At 47.2% G+C, this 18,658-nt stretch overlaps 5 protein-coding genes and 1 non-coding gene across 6 annotated transcripts; 3 read left to right on the top strand and 3 right to left on the bottom strand.

Annotated features, from left to right (window-relative positions):
* Window positions 1-450: 450 nt before the first annotated feature.
* Window positions 451-2,034, top strand: MGYG_01386 (C6 zinc finger domain-containing protein; the record flags this gene model as incomplete). Its single annotated transcript, XM_003177257.1, has 3 exons — window positions 451-546; window positions 815-1,057; window positions 1,117-2,034. 3 exons carry the CDS (start codon window positions 451-453, stop codon window positions 2,032-2,034), a joined length of 1,257 nt encoding a protein of 418 aa, XP_003177305.1.
* Window positions 2,035-4,484: 2,450 nt separating this feature from the next.
* MGYG_01385 (CAMK/CAMKL/GIN4 protein kinase) lies at window positions 4,485-8,433 on the bottom strand (the record flags this gene model as incomplete). The annotated part of the gene is made up of 4 exons (XM_003177256.1): window positions 4,485-4,702; window positions 4,822-6,983; window positions 7,044-7,772; window positions 7,832-8,433. 4 exons carry the CDS (start codon window positions 8,431-8,433, stop codon window positions 4,485-4,487), a joined length of 3,711 nt encoding a protein of 1,236 aa, XP_003177304.1.
* Window positions 8,434-12,057: 3,624 nt separating this feature from the next.
* On the top strand, window positions 12,058-12,129 carry MGYG_10513. Its single transcript has one exon. It is a non-coding gene; the product is annotated as a tRNA-Met (tRNA).
* Window positions 12,130-12,334: 205 nt separating this feature from the next.
* Window positions 12,335-13,527, bottom strand: MGYG_01384 (FAD dependent oxidoreductase superfamily protein; the record flags this gene model as incomplete). Its single annotated transcript, XM_003177255.1, has 4 exons — window positions 12,335-12,768; window positions 12,836-12,935; window positions 13,018-13,426; window positions 13,490-13,527. 4 exons carry the CDS (start codon window positions 13,525-13,527, stop codon window positions 12,335-12,337), a joined length of 981 nt encoding a protein of 326 aa, XP_003177303.1.
* A 1,083-nt stretch (window positions 13,528-14,610) lies between these two features.
* Window positions 14,611-15,469, top strand: MGYG_01383 (hypothetical protein; the record flags this gene model as incomplete). The annotated part of the gene is made up of 3 exons (XM_003177254.1): window positions 14,611-14,672; window positions 14,801-14,858; window positions 14,942-15,469. The coding sequence occupies 3 exons, from the start codon at window positions 14,611-14,613 to the stop codon at window positions 15,467-15,469; spliced, it is 648 nt and encodes a 215-aa protein (XP_003177302.1).
* A 213-nt stretch (window positions 15,470-15,682) lies between these two features.
* MGYG_01382 (hypothetical protein) lies at window positions 15,683-18,353 on the bottom strand (the record flags this gene model as incomplete). Its single annotated transcript, XM_003177253.1, has 2 exons — window positions 15,683-17,959; window positions 18,027-18,353. 2 exons carry the CDS (start codon window positions 18,351-18,353, stop codon window positions 15,683-15,685), a joined length of 2,604 nt encoding a protein of 867 aa, XP_003177301.1.
* Window positions 18,354-18,658: the final 305 nt, after the last annotated feature.

Below are 18,658 nucleotides of genomic sequence, written 5' to 3'. Positions count from 1 at the left end.
CTCGCCTATAGGGCTATGCTAGGCCCACGAATCAGCAACTGCAGTCCTCCTTGTCGGTGTCGTGGCACTTGGGCCTGAGATATTTTCAGATCAGATACAAATTTTACCGCAAATTTACACAAAATTGAAAGAAAAAAGAGACATTGGGAAGGGATCTTTTTTTCTTTTCTTTTTTGCATCTTGAAACGATTCCGACCTAGTGACATCCCTGTCCCGGGTCCCGGTGGTCCCGCAAGTTCGTTGCCGTTTGGATTGCTTCTTGTCAACATTGGATCCTGCATCCTGCACCCACCCCTGTCTATTCCGTCACGGCTTACAGGCCTTCTCATACGCCGCCTGTCTTTCCCATTTGCTCATTGCCGATTAGATATATAAGCATAAGGCACTTCCCGTCTGATCCACTTGTCTTGCCTTTGTCTGCTTTCTCCAATCGAACCCACGAAACGACAAATGTCAAACGACCCCGACCGTCAAGGACAGCAGCTTCCGCCGCCGCCACCCTGGAATACTTCCCAGCCTGACTATCCTTCTTCTCCCCAATATCCAGTCTGTCTCCCTTGAACCTCCTTGCTTTTATATATAGCATAGCTCCTTCCCGCCGCTGCTGATCCTATCCGTGTTTTTTATTCCCTTTTTTTTTCTTCTTTTTGTTTTACTTGTTCCTCCCCTTCGATTTTTTGGTCCTCTTCTGCCTTATACTTGTTCTTCTTGCATATTAAGCTGTTCTTGTGTGTTCGGTTGGGACTTCCCTTATTTCTTCATTATTTCCATTTGTGTTGTATCGGTGTCGTTGCTAACCTATACCTGACTAAAGCCTTCCAATTCTCAGTCTCCATATCAATACCCTCCAGCAACCGGCGGAATGGCTGCAATCCCGCAACAACATCCGCAGCAGGACCCTTATCGACTACCTCATCCACATCCCCATGCGGCTCCGTATCAGCGTCCACCAGACATGTACGGCGCACCTCCACCTGGCCCACCACCAGTTGTCTATCAGGCGGCGGCTCCCAGACAAAGAACAGCCATAGCTTGTCGATACTGCCGTCGGCGCAAAGTTAGTAACATTCTACCCATTTTATACAGACGTTCATGGTTTAACACTGGTCTATGCAGATTCGATGCTCTGGCTTTGACACCTCTCAGGATGGTCGATGCAGTAACTGTGTTCGCTTCAACCAAGAATGCATGTTCACTCCAGTCTCTTCGCAGGCACAAGCATTTGTGCCTGCGCATACGGCTTATCCGCACCTACGCAACCATCCAGCTGGCAGAGGACGGCCTGGTGAAGGCGTAGTCTTGTACGGCCCTCATGGACAGCCTTTACCACACCAACCCATTGCCCACCCGGCTCCAGAGCAAACATTGCCACCTCCACAGGGCATGTACGCACCACCGTACGGAAGGCCTGATGACCGAGCCAACCTTCCTCCACACATGGCTCATCCACCACCAATAATTCAAGACCCGGTGAGTCGCAAACGCCCCTTCACCGACGATGATTCTTCCTCCTACTCTTCCATTCGTCAGCCATCCCACTCGTCTTCAAATTCTGGTTCCTCATACTCTTCTACGTCACAGCGCGCGCCTCTTCCTCGCCGCAACTCCATAGGTGGACCCGAGTACGGCGAGCCTCCAACCTTGCCTCCGGTCTCTGTCGCCACTGCCGGCCCGAGCTACGCACATCCCGCTCCCGCTCCTGGGCCTTATTATGCCACTAGCCAACAGGACAGACGTCTATCGTCCCATTCGTCTTACTCGTATGATCCAGCCCAAGGCACCCCTCCACGTGCAGGTGCGCATACCCCGACCACCAATGCGCATTTGCCAACACTTCAACCCCTGCATAACGCATCCTCGATTCCACCAGCCAGGGAAGGCGGGCCCACTCCACCACCGGGACAACCCGCTATTCCAGGACGGAGTGGGCTCAGCGTACGTGACATGTTAGGACCCCCCGAAGGCCAACGCACTCGCACTTCGACTGATAGCGATATGTTGAATGCTCTCAACCGGGGAGGGCTGAACAAATAAACCATCTCTTGCGTGAAAGACTGGGGTTATTCCAGTGCAGAACAAATCACAACAGCCATGGTGAATGGGAGAAATAAAGGGCTACGGGATCTAACTATAATAATTTATCATGGGAGTGGAGATTTTTTTTAATCGATCGATGGAAGACACCCAGCTCACGTGCCGGTCACGAGAGAGAGAGAGCTGGTCATGTCATATGGCGGCAACATCTTTAACAAAGGAGCATCAGCATACATACGGGTTGGAACCATGCACGGAAAATGACACACAAAAATGCACGTATTTTGGGACAATATTCTGTTAGGAGAATAGTTGGTCGATGACAACCTTGATCCGCTCGGTGTTAGAAATAGACACTTGCGGAAAGTCAACAACAAACGCCACCCCTGGAAGGCCTGGTTTTATCATACCCTTGCCATACTTTCGGCACTTCCTTCGCGTTACCATGGAACAACTGAGGCTTATCCCTACTAATGCCAACCAACATCTTATTATTCATTATCAATACGTTGCATTGCATTGCATTACGCCGCGTCTACCTGCATCTTCTTGCTACTTTATCCGCTCGCCCCTAAGGAACGCCACGTTCTCTTATCCTCCTTTCCCCCAATCATCAACTAGATTTCTACGCTCTGGAAGACACCTTCAGCATCACTTTTAATTGCAAACAACCTGATTTTCGCCGGCTTGTTAATGCTTAAAATCCTACCTCGTGCGTTCTGCTTGCTCTGTTTCTGGAATTTCCGTTCGCCAAAAAGTCTTATACACTACAAGGGGCAACCCATTAATTATCGTCATTATCACACTACTTGCCATCGCCTGCTTTACGGCAAATATGTTCGCCGACACGATCCAATGGTCTGAATGTTTCCCCCATTTCCTAACATCCGAGTGGCTTGCTGTCTTTTTCTTTTTCTGTTTTTTGTTCCAGCGACTATTTTTCATGGCTTGATGAGTTCCTTTATTTTTTCCGGTCATATCGGATTACTGGGAAATATCGACATCATGACGGTGGGCGGGGGCTATTTGAGCTTTTTGTCTACTTTTTTTTGCAATTTTTTCCCCTTTCCCTTTCTTTCCTTGCTTTCAATCCCCTTTATAGCTTTTTGACTGCGTTCCATGTACCAATCCCTCCAGTTCTTTCCCCATTCACCTTTTCCGGTTGGCTATTTCGCATACGTTTTATATCCCATAAACTACACGTCGATTTCCCATAGGACCACCACCCTCATTTCATGCAAGCACAGCTATCATGGCATGGAGCGTACGGAACGGAACGGCATGGTGCAATCCATTCAGCAACTTCGAGCCGTCGGGTTTATGATAACCAACAACTAAAAAAAAAATACGACAAAAAAGAGAGGGGAGAGAGGACAGAATGGATGAGATAACGTTGGGCGGCTATCTGAATTTTTTTATCCCTTATTGTCCTTTTGTGTTTCGTCGAGTGTGGTACCCGTTGGCTTTTGTTTGGCATATTATATCCTTGTTTGGGTGGGTGGTATTCTGAGCCTTTTATTGCTTGTTTTTGTACTCTGCGGTTGCGTTTCCTTCCCCCTTCCACTACCCCTTGTCCTCCCAATTTACCCCATTTACTATTACTGTTGCGCATTCGTATCCCATACGATGGGCCAAATGACCGCGTATTGTTATTTAATTTTGCTTTGATAGCCGAATTTGACTGACTAGTGGAAGGAGAGAAGGAGCAAACTTCTCAATCTCACCATAGCCATAAACTATAACTCCGTACCCTCGCTACCATCATTTTCTTCTGTGTTGTTTTCACGTTGGGTAGACGAGGCGGACTCGAATCTATTAATCTGGTCATTATATACAGGGCTTTCCATATATACTCCCTGTAGGTTCACGGTTTTAGATATAGGCACACAGTTCGTATGGCATGTGGGTCGCGTGGAAAGGGCGGATATGTTCCGGCTATACGGAACTCGAATAGATCGACCGATGGTAATAGAGCTACGCAAATATAGATGGATAACCAGGTCGATTACCAGACCGATGGTAGCGAGGAAGGATTGTGGAGATCGGCCAGTTTGTATAATACATATTACAACCAACTTAACTACAGTAGAATATAAGAAATATAGGGGAAAACAACGAAGGCTGCCAAATGGCTACAAGAAGAAAAAAGGCTGTTTGGTGAAGGTAAGATGCAACTTTTGTCCAGGAAGCCCAACTCGAACAAAAAGAAAGTAAAAGGTATCATGACAAGAAAAGAAGCCAGTAAGTAGCAAAAAAGGTACGCGAGAAGGTAAAAGGAAAAAGGAAAGAGTAAGGGTCGAAACAACATTCAACAGAGACTGATTTGAATTATTTGTTCAAACAAGAAATAGGAAAAGACAAGTGTGTGGATTTTTTTTCATAACGTTTCACCCAGCAGAAACTCAATTGACCAGCTCTCAAATCTTCAGGAAATTGAGGCGTCAGAAAACTTAAGGAAGGACTTTGATCATCTTCTTAGCTCGGCGGGCATCTTGAACGAGGAAGTCCTGTTCTTTGAGGGCCATCCGAAGCGTCTGGACCACTTTGTAGAACGACGACGATGCTCCCTGGTCCTGTCGAAGGCGGATGAGACTGAGGTTTGCATGCCGGCCATGCTCAAGCACGGAGAAGAACTCGGCCGAAAACTGGACCGGTCGAAGGCGGAGGACTAAAATTGATGGATTGTAAGTTTCTTGAGGAAAAAAAATCTCAATCCCAGATGCAAATCGAGATTATAAAAATATGCTTAATTAAGGTTGCAGAAGTTTGTGCTTTTTTTGGACTTACAGTTCAGTTCCCCCACGGATCCGCAGATAATGTCATTTTGGTTATCAAGGTGGAGACCCTCAAGGCCGTATTTTTTCCACTCCTTAAATAACTTGAGGACTTCCTTCTTTGCGCGCGGCTTAGAGATATTCAGTGCAAACACCTTGAAGGCAGGCTTCATGAGCAGGAACTTGGAGAACCAAGTGTTGGTATAGCTAGTAGTGGTCAGTGGTATGTCGTCGCTGTTTTTGCGCATGGGCGTGGTTGCGGCAGTGCTATCATCGCCTAGCTCGACACCGCTATCATTTCGTCTGCTGTCAACATCGCTAATAGTACTTGTAACGTCGGTTTCTTCAGCATCGTCGGTAAGCTTATGGATGCACTCCGCAGTCGTCTTTCTCTTGAAGAATTTCTTCAGTCGACGTCCACCCGCTGTTGCTCCTAGATCTTTAAAATGTTGTTCGATATTACTCAATGCAGATTTCCTTCTCTCCTCCTGCATCCGATCAAAGAGATCTGTAAACGGCTTGTCTCTAGACCCCTCTGTATCAGTGGTATCACTGCTGTTCTGACGGGGCTTCAGCCAAGTCCACTTCTTAGCATCCGCTGAGCTACGAGTTGCGCTGCTCCTGGCAGATTTAGGATTTTCTTCAATTGAATCCAAGCCGGAGTCATGCCTAACTACCATATCTCGAGGAGATACGGTATTATCTTCATTGCGCCCAGCCACAAGGCATCCTGAAAAATCAAAAGATTTAAACTCACAGTCCAACGAAGGAAATTCTCCAGAGTGTTTCTTTTGTATGGTCAATGACTTGACAAAGTCTAGGTTGTTTTTCATAGAGTCACCATTCACAACACGAATGGACTTTTTGGTTTCCCAATTACCCAGATCCAAGTCCAATGGTTTAGTTGGTTCGGGAGGCGGGAGGAAAGACTTCGATTCAGCCTCAAGGTAATTTTCTTCGGATATAACTGGAAGACGTCCAGTTGACTCCCGTGCTACCAGAGTCTGTTTGGTTATTGGCTTGCTAGCAGAATTTGCAGTTTCTCCATCAATAAGACGGTCTAAGTGAGCAATAATATTCTTGAGATAATCTGGTAGCCCATCAGCACCAGCCTGTGCCGAATGTTCTATAAGACGACGCCGCGCCTCAGCTAACTCCAGGGCAGCATATGTACGGGGTGGTTCCTGGGGCTGCTTAGGCAGTAAGTCCTTCACGGCTTCCACTTTCGGTTCCGCTTCTCCATTGCTGGATATGGAGGACATTGAAGAAGCATCTGATGCCTCTTTGCTTTCAGAGGAGTCCTTTGTGGTTGAAGATGAGTCGGACACCTGATTGAATGCTTCTTCACATAATTTTTCAAGTTCAGCTGACACCTTTCTCGTGTCTTCTCTCCACGAAAATCTAGCCTTGCGTATTGCAGCGTTATCGTGTCTCGTGGGGTCACGTTTACGCGCTATCAAGGGCGACGTCGCTAGAGTAGGCGAGTCAACTCGGCCAGGAAATTCTTCTTGACTGGGTTTTGTGGTCTGCGCTACAAATGGCTTGTTTGTGCATAACGAATATTGTGAGGCTGACGTAGAAGCCCGTTTTCTAACAGGAGTAGGATTGGCTGATAAGTTATGAGGATGCCGGAAACTGACATTCCGTCGATATCTGATATGTTTCGAGCCCATTGTGCGGCAACGGGAACTTCCTAGGGAGCTGTAGGATCGAAACGATGCTAAAGAAGTCTTTTGGGAGCCAAATCCTTGGATAAAAGTGTATGATGAGGCGGGGCCGGGCGTTAGAAGCTCATCTTTAGGTGAAATTGGCGAAGATGACGGCGATGGGGTAGTGCCCGCCATGCGAGTTGGTCGTCGATGAACTGTAACATTGGCAAACTCAGCCTGCGGATTTGGAGTTGGAATTTGTGAGGATCTATAGGGATCATAAGTCGATATGGTGCCCAGAGATGACGGTTCTCGGTAAGTACCATTTTTAAGGGAACCTCCGCTGGCAAATGAGAACCTAGAGCCTTTCCATGACTGAGGTGGTGTGAATAAACCTTTGATATGGGCTGCTGGAGCATGATGGTAATCACTGCTGGAGTGTTTGAGTGGTAATTCACCAGAGGCCTCTAGTTGTGCATCACTGAATTTTTGCAGGGTTCGATAGAATACTTTCTCAAGGTTACCCCTATTAATGGCTGTGCATTAGATATCAATAATACACTGTGAGAATCTGGGTAACACTTACTCTTCGTCAAGAAGCTTTTTAACCAACTCCTCTGAATCTACGGCATGCCAGAGTGTTTGAAGGCTTCGTAGTATCTCCACATTAATTCCCTGCCGCTTATCAGCGACTTTACCGTACATCTTCAGGGGCAGAGGTGGAGCAAGGCCAATAGACAGGCTACTCTTTAATAGTGGATGGTTTTCATATTTTTTCAATAGAGGGTGTTCCCACATGTCGGCAAAGGTCATCCTATTCTCTGGGTCCTTCTGGAGGATGCTTTGAACCAGGTCTATGGCTTCTTCGCTCATCCAAGGGGGAAGTATGTATTCCCCTCTCTTAACAAGCTTCAATGTGTTCCGCAGGTTACCTCCGTCAAATGGCAGAAATCCGCATAAGAGAGCGTAAAGTATAATTCCGCAGCTCCAAATATCAGCTTTATCGCCACGGTATGGTTTTCCATGTATTATCTCGGGCGAGGCATAATGAGGGCTGCCGCATGAAGTATTCAGCATATGACCTTCAGGTTGTAGGGCTGCCATTCCAAAGTCGGCTAGCTTGACATTGAAAGAACCGTCAAGCAAGATATTCTCAGGTTTAAGGTCTCGGTGGCAGATATTGAATCTATGGCAGTAAGACACAGCTGAGATAATCTGCCTGAAGAGTCTCACTGCCTCAATCTCAGGGAGCGGTCCATGTTCGGAGATATACTCGAATAATTCCCCTCCTTCGACGTACTCGAGAACCAGGTACCTTTAGAGCGCACATCAGCAATCGGAAGAATATGTAAGGGTAAGCAAAAGCTGACTTACAATTCACCTCTGTTTTCCCATACATCGAAGAGGCCAATAACGTTTGGGTGCTGAATGAGTTTCATGATAACTACTTCCCTTTCAATTCCACAAGGTATCGCCCTAGACTCCTTGGTGACTCCTGGGATTTTCGTAATCTTATCCATAACCATGATGCTCTGGCTTTGAACCATGGCTGCAAAACGCTTCGACACGATCTTGATGGCTGCAGATTGACCAGTCACAGCGTGCTTTGCAAGCCGCACCCGTCCTGTCGATCCTTTGCCAAGCGTTCTCCCGAGCTGCCATGGCCCAATGTGAGTCTTACGTCGAGACTTTGTGGATGTGGTTGAGGCTGTGGAGATCGTCGAGTTACGGTTCGAGTTGGGCTGGCCCTCAAGAACGGCTGATATTCGTTTATTTTCGACGGGCGTCAACGTAGTCACCATGCTCCCGTTGGATTTGGGGTCTGGTCCATCAAAATTGAGCCTTTCCAAGGACGGAGAGAGTGTAATATGACGCGACCGTTGCAGGTTGTGGTGAGCTATATTCGCACGGTTCTGTGCATCACCAAATGGTTGCCTCGACTGCCGGCTGCAGCTGCTCGCTGAGTCGACCTCCATGAATCTGGGAAGGTGATGTTAGCTTGCTCACGTAGCCGTGAAGGGGGAATAGAAAAGAATGAGTTAGGGTGTTTTAAAATCAATTTAGGAAAATGAAAATATCTCGTGGTTGTAAACAGAAGCTTTCACCCATCACGCGTGACTCGGGCGAGTAGTGCGTGAAGGTGAAGAGGAACACACTTCCAATATCAACGCGCCGCTCGAACTGGCACCTCGTAAGAAGCACGCACCAAGCTGCAAGGCCTGGTCAGGTGCTACATCCCTCCTTTGGTGAAATGAGATGATATCAAGCTGCCAGTATAGACAGTTCCTGGGTACTTTGGTATGCTGGTTGTGGTAGTGCCGGCTAAGGATGAAGAAGGTAGGTAAATAAAAGCGTACATACCGTCTCAATTGAATGTCAGCAAGAATAAGTAATCTGTTCACAATGTTGACACTCGCAAAGCTTTAACCCTGAAACTCGTTTTAAAAAAGAACTGGCTGAAGATCAAAGCACCGTGAAATGCTGAGATGATTTGAAAATGTCTCAACGGGGAATTTCAAGCAAACGGGTAGCAGAATGTTTGGGGAATCGTGTAAACACAACAGGAATCCAAAGAGTAAGCTCACGACGAACGGCCTCCCAATTGATTTTATGTCTAACAAGGAGCAAAATGGGCAGTTTTTTTGTAGTTTGAAAAGCTGAAAAGGTAGCTCCGGTTCCAACAAGTGATATATAACTATTGTTCTTCCTCTTCTTTTCTAATTGTTATGTATGAGCGGTAGAGAAACATATGCAGAAAACTGCAAGGCTCCAACGGTTGTACATAAATAAGATCCCAGAGATAGCTATTCCAACACTTTTGGGGAATTATAAGAAGCACGCAAGCGGGGTGTTTAGGAGGCAATGCGGTAAGAGACAAAGGTTCGATTCAACGATATAAAATTAGCTGAATCGTGGCTGCTGTCAACAAATGAGATCTACAGAAATAAAAGAAACAGAGCATCGACAAGATGCAATGCATCCTGCCATTATCTCTCTTAGCCGACTAAGAGACTGATTCCCAATTTTCGATGGCTGGGTGGCCGGAAAGTCCAAGCAACATCGGAATCCATGGGAGTATGTGAGGAACTGTCTGTGGCTTTCCGGTAGTACACAAGAAGTACAGCATATGCAAAGCGGAACACGAGCGTTTTTGCTTGTTCTTTGTTCGAGGAAAACAGACGATCCTGTGGCCAAGCGTGGTGATACAGACAGGTCCAAAATCTGAACTATCTTGCAGAGCCAGAAAAAGTCGGCATTGTCCAACACAGCAGCCTGGTTATATAGCTCGCTAACGTCGGACGGTGTGCTCGTCTGGTGGCTGCTCGTTGCCATTTGCTATGGAGCAAAGCGTTGTCTACGCTGGCTCGAAGGCTCGAAGTGATATGTTTTTGATAAGATGAAGTTGAAGTTGCCCCAAGCGGACGCAGGTACCAAGTCCGCGGCGGAACTTTGATTCTCCGCTCCGCTTAAGCCTCCTTTCCAGTTCCAACTGCTTTAGGGAGCTGCTGGGACGGTATCCACTCCCACTTCCGGATATCAACAACCACTCGATGCTTTTTTCGAAGGTCAAGCGCTTCGCTTCCCTGGTCAAGCAGCTGAAGGAGGGGGGTTTTATTACTTTCCTTCATTTCTGACGCTTGCTTCGTATATTCGCAGCTCCGTCTTTGCTTTTTCTGTCCATTTTCGCCCTTTTGCATCGTCTTGTCTTGCGACAACTATGGAGGAAACTATTACATGCATCTGCAGCTTACTGGGGCCCCTAGCATCCCGGAACTGGGCTGTTGTCAGCGAAAATTGCTTAACCAGGGACGGGAACATCGATGCAGGCTTCCAGGTTACGAGAATAATGAACTTGGACTCTGCGGTTCTGCGGTTCTGCGAACAGCCTTCACTAACCAATCAACATAAGTGTTGCGACAGGCATATCAATATAACTTGTCTAATTCTTGCAGCCACAATTTATAAAATAATCCGCACATATGGGGCAATACCTTATACTAGAGACTGCCAGGCGCTTGCACTCTCCTTCCCAACAAAGAGTCTGGGCAAACCGCTTCGATCGCCCCGTCCGATACTGTTGATCGATGATGACCCTTGGTCCCGGGATTTCCGACTGTCATGCCGTGATGCAGCCGCAGAAGAGGGGGGCCAATTACTCTCCGTCCCTTCCGTACGCATTCGGATGCCGACTGTAAGCTGCATTGACATGTCATCAATCTCATTTTATTTCGTGTGCATGAAGCGGACAATGTACACAGTCTGGGGCGCCCTTCCTGCACTTAAAGAAAAGTTTTAGGTGTGCTTCCTGCATGCAATTGTCAACCATCCCGCACTCAGAGTGAGCTGCCCAATCAGCTATCCCTTGTTTCACGTCTACCAGTGCTCTTCCTCTACCCCGGCTCTTCAGCAGGCCGGAACTGGGCGTTGCGCTCTCGGTTCGATACGAAAGATACAAACTGTGCTAACCGATGTTGAGCAATGCATCAGGTTATCGGGATCCTCTCTTCTAATTTTGCCTGCTTCTTGCTAGCCTTGCTTATCAGAGCCAGCCGTCGAGTGGTTCCTCGCCCTGTCATCGTCTCATCCTGCTTTGGCTGGAAGATATTCAAGCTTCCTGATCGGACTAGTTACTGGCTTGGCAGGGGAGAAACCTTTTTTCTTTTAGGCTTTATTGCTTGATTTTTCTTTGCTGCCCTTGGATGGTGAACCGCAGAGTCAGCTCACGATTTTGAACGGAGCTCTTTTCAGAAATTGAACTTCGAAAGCCCATGGGACAGTACGGAGTAAGTTAGCACGCTCTGCAGGGACATAACTGAGTGGTATCGGGGCCGTCCAAGCTGTCTTGAAAGTGTCCCAAAACCTACGGCATGGACAACGCCGACGGACTCTTGTTTTACAAACAAAACAACGTGTTTCCTCTCTTTTGTCTTACCCGGATGTCTAATTGGTCATGATGTATGACCTCAATGTCGCCTTCCATGAAACAGCGCCCTGCAAACGCCTCTTCCTCCCAAGATTAAGCTGTGATAACCCCGTAGGAACCTGTCCTTTGACCTCTGTGTGGCAGTTATATCCAAGTTCCTGTACATGTTGTGTACGAAGTAGGGAATTGTAGAATACCCAGTGATATATATCTAACCTCTTTACTCTGTAGAACACTCTCTAATACGGTAATAGTATATATACGGAGTAATAAGTAACACTTGCCACACAAACATAACAGCATCGTTCGTCTTTCTGTAATGTCACCTAACCTGAACGACATATTCTGCCTGTTCTCCTATTATTATTAGTATTAATATTAATATTATCATTATAATTACTGTTATTGACTATTGACTATCGAATGCCAGTTACCTACCAAGCGGTCAAACGGAAAAAACGTTCATACCCGACTTGAGTGGCCAAGTCCTAAATCTTGCTGTGACTCACACAACTGTCTCCACCCACCAACCAGCATCAACAAGGCGAAAAAAAAAAAGGAAAGAAGTTAGAAGTTTTCTCCAATATGATGATGTTGCCCCCAATTCCGTTAAAAATCGCACCGTTCCACATGACTAGCTATAAGTCTTCTCAGGGTGGCCTCTTACATCAATTAAAGCATGTTGGCGCAGCGGAAGCGCGCCGGGCTCATAACCCGGAGGACCTTGGATCGAAACCAAGACATGCTAGGATTTCTTTTTGATCGTGGGAGATGGCAGCTATTATTTTTATTATTATTTTCTGTAGCCCATTGAGTCAGAAAGAAGCCTTGCGCATTCATCTAATAAGACCTCACTAAGCACCTGACGTTGTCCTCTCAGCGCTTTCTTGAACCGTGACGTTCATATGTGTAGCATCATTCCAAGCAGGCAGGTATACCCAGCAGTAAGTGACTCAGAGACGGCTGGCCAAAGGCCGCTTCTCAAGAGTCTCCGCTACCATGCGGTGAACATCCTCAGCTATGCCCCAACTGGTCTCGAAACCTCTACCACCAATACCATAGGCATGAACGACGGGCCTCTTGTTAGGCAGGATCTCAACTTCCAGGCGCATTCCGCCTTCTCGTGCAGGACGCCGGCCGACAATGTCCTTGATGACATCAAATCCTCCCTTGGAGTTGACAATGTCGGGATACATTTTTGCAGCGTTGCGAAGTAGTTCCTCTCTGACCGCTATTGAAGCTGTAGGGTTCGAGTCACCTACCTCCTTTGTACCACCGACGACGGTTCCACCATTTAGAGGTCGAGGAACCAGAAACGTCCATGTTCCATCCGCATTTTGCTGTGTCACTGTTTTTGCAGCAGTCTTTGAAATAAGGCATGTTTGGCCTATGGTGAATTGTTAGAGCTAGGTCTCAGGATGGTGCAAACAAGCCCAATTAAAGTTAAGTGATACCTCTGATGATGAATGATTTTGGATCTCCAAAACCCATTCCACTACAGTTCACCACAAGCGAGACATTGTAGTCATCCAGACAGAAGGCCTCTTCCACGAACTGCAGCCTTTCGGCGTAAAATAATACCTCCTTTCAGTCTGAAACGTCGTAGCAGGTGGAAGCAGTAAGTGTCAGGTTCGACTATGAAAGACTCATATCGGGCGGCAAACTCAACACCAGCCGGTTTTTCAGCGCCTTCTAGTAGCCGGAATCCTTCTTGGTTCACGTAGTTAGGCTTCATGGCCTTATATTTCTCGGTGGCTGGCCCGGATACATATTCAATTCCTTCCAGGAATTCGATGCCAAACGCTGGTTCTTCTTCAGCAAGCTTCTTGAACCGAGAGTAGGTTCTCACGGCATGATCACTCTCTCGCTCTGTCTGGGTATCTGTAGCAGGAATAGGACGAAAATGGGCACCAGCATTGGTGGTTGCGTACACCGGATTTGGGGGGTCTGTTGAGAAGTGATCCGCGACGAGTACTATCTGGTATTTAGAAGTTTCGGGCTTCTCGATCAATTCCAAGGCCGATGAAAGGCCAAGGACACCAGCTCTTTATGTATACATATATGTGAGTTCAATGCTGATGTCAATCTGGCGTGGTACGCTAACTCACCCGATCACCACTATGGTTTCCCTTCCATGAGCTTTCATCTTGTCAGGAAATTATAGTCCTTTCTCAACGCCCACTAGAGGTTGGTGCAATTATCTTGTTTTATGTGCGGCTTATAATTCTGGGGAAAATTGCGGAGGGCCAGTCATATATATAGCGATATGCCCAAAAACACGAGGTCGAGTGGGGCCTTTGTATTCATATAAAAGTCGCAGCAATTTTAGTTAACATATATCCCAGGCTTCTTCCCAGTTTGCTCTTCTGTAGATCAATTCGGCATGCGGAAATATTTCGTTGTCTTCCGTAGACAAGGTTGTAAGAACCCCTCGTTGCCCAAGTAATGTGACCCGTACGGAGTACTGGATGAGTTATATATAGCTGGCAGCTGCAGGACCTTTCCCCGAGCCTTGAAAACCGCGGCTGAAACAGATTAGGATGGCGGGAGTAATGGTGGCGAATTGGATATTGTCACCGACGCCCTTCGCACTAGCTAGTTAACCATGGTAAGACCTAGACCAGGCCCCGGGAACCGTTTGGCAATCATTGTATCATCTGATTCGTGTTGAGAAGTCTTCATAGAATTACTGAATGACAAGAATAGAAGAGATGCATCTTCCATGGACACTCTATTCGACTAATAGAGTATGTTCACCACCATTCTTCTTCTTTAGACGGCTACATTGACAACCACCGCTGCTCCAATGAAGCTCTTCGTCTCATCTCGCGCTCTTGTAATTGTTGGTTGTTGTCCTGGTTGGTTGCGAGAAAGAGATCAGCCCCTGCCCTGGCTTAAGGCTATATCACGTGAACAAATCCACGTGATATGTATTATGTCATCATATTTTCTAACCTCCCGGTTGATAAACTACGTACAGGTTGCGGTTGACGGCGAAGCAGCAACCCCGAAATCAAAGGCAATTGGCGCCTCTTCGACGAATTACGGGATATCTTGTCTCAATTGCTGTAACGGCTATCATTGTGTCTTATCGTGACTCTTTTCTCACGAATTCGTGACGTATATTAGGTGATTCTATTCCCACCATGGAAAATTAAACAAACACGACCAGTCCCCGAGTGCTGTCTGGTTTGCGCAAATTGGAATTGAGTACTGACTTCGGAAAGCCATGGGAGCAGGCGCTTCGAAACCAGCGGACTCAGAGAAGGGGAGAAAACATGTGTTTAACAGGTCTGTTTCTCGCGCCAACGACAATGCGAATTCTTCAACCTCCATTACTGCCCACCCGCCGTGGGCGTTAATCGCTTAATTAGCAGTTATAGTATTTAGACTGGCCCACTAACACATAATGAATGCAGTGATTCACCTGTCCAATTCTCCCAAGGCCTTGTCGAGTCGCTACAGTCAAGCTCAGAGGTAATAATACGCCATCTATCCATTTACCGTATCCCAATCCGACCAGATCCGCTAAGCACCGTTGAAATATCCTTTCAAAATAGACCGACTCTTCACGCTCTCAATCATTGGAGCTTCATATCCAAGCCCGCGTTGCTGAGGAGCTGAACCGCATCCGTGAACGTGAGACCCAAACCCTAGCAGATATCGAAAAGAGAATAGCAGCTTCATATCCATCCGAGGCACCCGCCGCAGCCAAAAGCAACATTTCCACTCTTGCCAACCAACCGCTATCCCTTGAGTCTCCTCGAGTCCCATTTGCTGGAACTGAATTTGATCATGTCCCTGCTGCCTCTGCGCCGGTGGAGAGTAATGACGAGGCCGCTGCAGTGAATCCCAAAATGGTAAGCAGCGGAAGAGTTGCTAAAGAAATCGAGTCATTACGGGAATCTCTGGCCTCTAGACCTACAATCCGAAAACTGGACCCCGAGCTTGAAAGTGCGAGGGAGGGTGTTGTGAAATGTCTACGTGATAACCAGAAGAGACCCTTGGACTGCTGGCAAGAAGTGGATACATTCAAACGTGAAGTTGCCAGGCTAGAAAAGGAATGGGTCCAAAAAATGATAAGCTGAGAGAGGCGGGTATGAGCCAACAGTTTTGGTAGGGTATCTGAGCCCTAAGGAAGAAAGCAATATTGTAACGCCATTATTAGAGAGATTTCCTAGCAAGTGTACCATAGCAAGAGCAGGTGGAAATGGGAGAAGTGCATAATCTACTACATTGCTTCTTGATCTATAAATATGATACAGCGAGCGTAATGCAGTTGTGATATATTTACAGTGGGTTCAAGTAATTTCCCACCACCCTAGTCTTCCAACACGTTCTCCAGCAGCTCTCACGATACATACCTTTATGAGTTTATTTTCCACTTGGTGGCTGCCTTTTCTGGCTGAAGCGGCACTGGGCTCATCCGGGTGCTTGTGAGGACATATCTTATTGACCAGTATCGCACCAATCCCCGTTCCCTTTCCCGCAGCAAGGTTAAAATTGCCTGAGGTCACGAAGCCCAGTAGGTCCTCTTCCTGTGGAATTGGTAAATGCACAGATTCCTTAGAGCTGTTCTTTGCCTTCTTTGAGGGCTGCTTTAACTGGTCTAAGAGAGAAAGCCACTTTGATCGAAGATATAGATCCGAGGTTGGGAGGCGGTATATTCGAGAACGCCGCACAGGAGTACCTCGATTAAAGAGAGTTATCGCAACAGTTGCAAGAGTGGGCTTCTCAAGGAGAGATTCCATTGAGGCAGGAAGCTGAATTGATTCTACCTTGCTGAATATAATCTCAGCGGCAATCAAAGGATCAAGCTGGCTGAGGTTTGGAGGAATAGTCACAGCCGCCTCAGCCGTTTCGGGGCCATCAGATTGATTATTGCTCTCAACCGGTTTAACTTCATTACCAGTGGCTAATGAAGTGGGCCCTGAAAGCAAACGTTCCCAGTCGCAAGCCCAACCTTGACCAATTTCCCCTTTTTCCCCTGGCCCAAGATTGACACTGTTATATTCAGTCCGCTTTGCTTTCGGCTTACTCTCCCAGGCTTCCTTCGCTCTCTTCCGTTCGCGGATTTCCCATTCCCATCCAGCTTTGGTCCCGGGGAAGTCACCTGGAAACCACGGCTTCTTCGACTCAAATGCAAGCTGTTGCTGCTCCTGGATTCCGCCAAACCGCGGATTTCCTCCACATGAGAGGGGGTAGTAGAGTAGGTAATACCACACTGGTGTGACGCACTTCCATGGTAGCAGAACTGTCCATGAACCTTGAGAGTTAGAGTTCTTTGAGGTATTGTGAGTGGAAAGAAGTATTATGGGAATATTTGGATCAGTTGGTTCCGGAGGAACGTTCTCTCCTGGACCAGCTTGGGATTTCCTCCTATTTATCGCTTTTTGAGATGATAGTTGCCAACATGCTTTGCGTCTGGCAGGTTGAGAAAACAGATCTGTGGGCGAGTTTTGAGTTGAGTCTGGCTTCCATGAAGCCAATGTTTCCATCAACTTAGTATGACTTTCAGCAGTCTTTGGTATTTTGATAGTTTTGGGTGGGAAACGGAGACGCGGGTCGGTGATGTTAAATGAAAGAAGCGCATTCTGAGGTAACGATGCTGAATTTGTTAACCCAGCCAGAGACTGCCATGTTAATTCAGGTGAGCCTTCTGGCCACACGTCCACACCATTGGGCAGAGTAGGGTTCAGTGCACCTAGCAAGGCCTCCGTAGCACCGGGCCCTGATATTTCTATACTCCCTATTTCGAACCGGAGGTCCTCAACCATAACTTGAGGTTTCTGGATTTTGGCTAAGTTTAAGAGCTGCTCCCACAGCTGCAAGAAAGCAGATGGGTGGACTCTGAGGAACATGCGCCGTCTTGGCTCCTTTGAGTTTAGCTGTCTCTTTGGCACAGAGTCAGCATCTGCCATTTCTATATCTTCATCTTGTTTGACTGGACACCAGATCAAGTGAACAGGAGCAATGGGGCGTTTTTGCCCATCCCTTTCACAGACCCAGGCGTGTAAACTTCGAGTTCCGTTCCTCCATTTGCGCCCATTACTTCCCCATGCGTTCTGCCCATTCACACTTAGTGCTCGTAAAAGATTCTCTAGACTGGCATATGTTCCTTCGAGGCTAATTGTAGACATGTAGCTCATGTCCCAAGCAATTGCACCCCTTGCCCCGCTGGCACGGTGGGTTGACCGATAGCATTTCTCCGTAGGTGTCAATGGAATCGCAAATCTCCATAGCGGGGCTTTTGGTGCTGTAAGATGTGCCCGTTTTGCATGAAACATATGAGTTGGCAGCCATGTCTTGCAAATCTGGCGCTTTCTGAATTTCGATGCCGGCTTCTGAGGGTGGGAGAGTTTGTTCTTTTTTATCTTTGGAATTCTAGGGGCAACTTCGGCATCATGACCAGCATAATGGGGAGATTCTGCCAGTTTGGCCTTTGCTGCAGCTTGCCTTTTTGCTTTTGAGCGAGCGTTAAGACCCTGGAGCCGCCTGGCGCTTTCGAGTCTGAGTCTCATCAACTCAGTCGGTTTCCTTCGTCGTGCCGTGACAGTCGGGGTGTTATCTTCTATCATCTACACATTGTTTAATCATGAGTACAACCATGCTATAATTGACGACCTTACGACCAAAAACACATACCTCCCGTTTCGCTCGAGCTCGTAGTCGCCGGGGTACACGCTTCACATTGTGACTCGCAGTTCTCCGCCTGAGACTCTTAGGTACCTGCTGAAAGGCGCGTGTCGTAGCTGCATTTTTGGACTTTCTGATCCCAGCCTCTAGAGCACGGATTTCGAACTGTCGAGCAGCGACGAAGGCCGCAACATTGAGCTCCCCGGTTTTCGACAGAGCTGCGTCAGAGCTCTGTACAGCCAGAGTGCGAGCATCATGTATCTTCACTCGCTTACGATTGAGAGACGAAGAGGGATCCCATACGCCTTTGCGCTTGTTGGGTCCGTTTGAGGCCATGCCTCCAAGTTGTGGAATTGATGAAGCCACCCGGCAAGATGTATCTCAAGTCGTCCTATCCTTTTCATTTTGATATTCGCGAAAGTCAAGAAGTTGCGTGAAGTTTCCGTATTCGGACTAGCCTCGTTGTTATCTTGATAAGATTGAGTTTCATCAATGATTAGATAATCAGGTTCTTGTTTTCTTATTTTCAAGTTGAAGAATAAAACGCGCCCCAGCAATACCTAGGTCCTTTTATGAAACAGGGACTAACTTTGACATGTCATTAATTTCATTGATAGTATTTATAATCTAGGCTCGGCAAG

The sequence above is a fragment of the Nannizzia gypsea genome, genomic scaffold (genome assembly GCF_000150975.2).
Source record: "Nannizzia gypsea CBS 118893 supercont1.1 genomic scaffold, whole genome shotgun sequence".
NCBI classification, from domain to species: Eukaryota; Fungi; Ascomycota; class Eurotiomycetes; order Onygenales; family Arthrodermataceae; genus Nannizzia; species Nannizzia gypsea.
The sequence above is the reverse complement of the archived record's forward strand: the minus strand, read 5'-3'. Positions and strand labels throughout refer to the sequence as shown.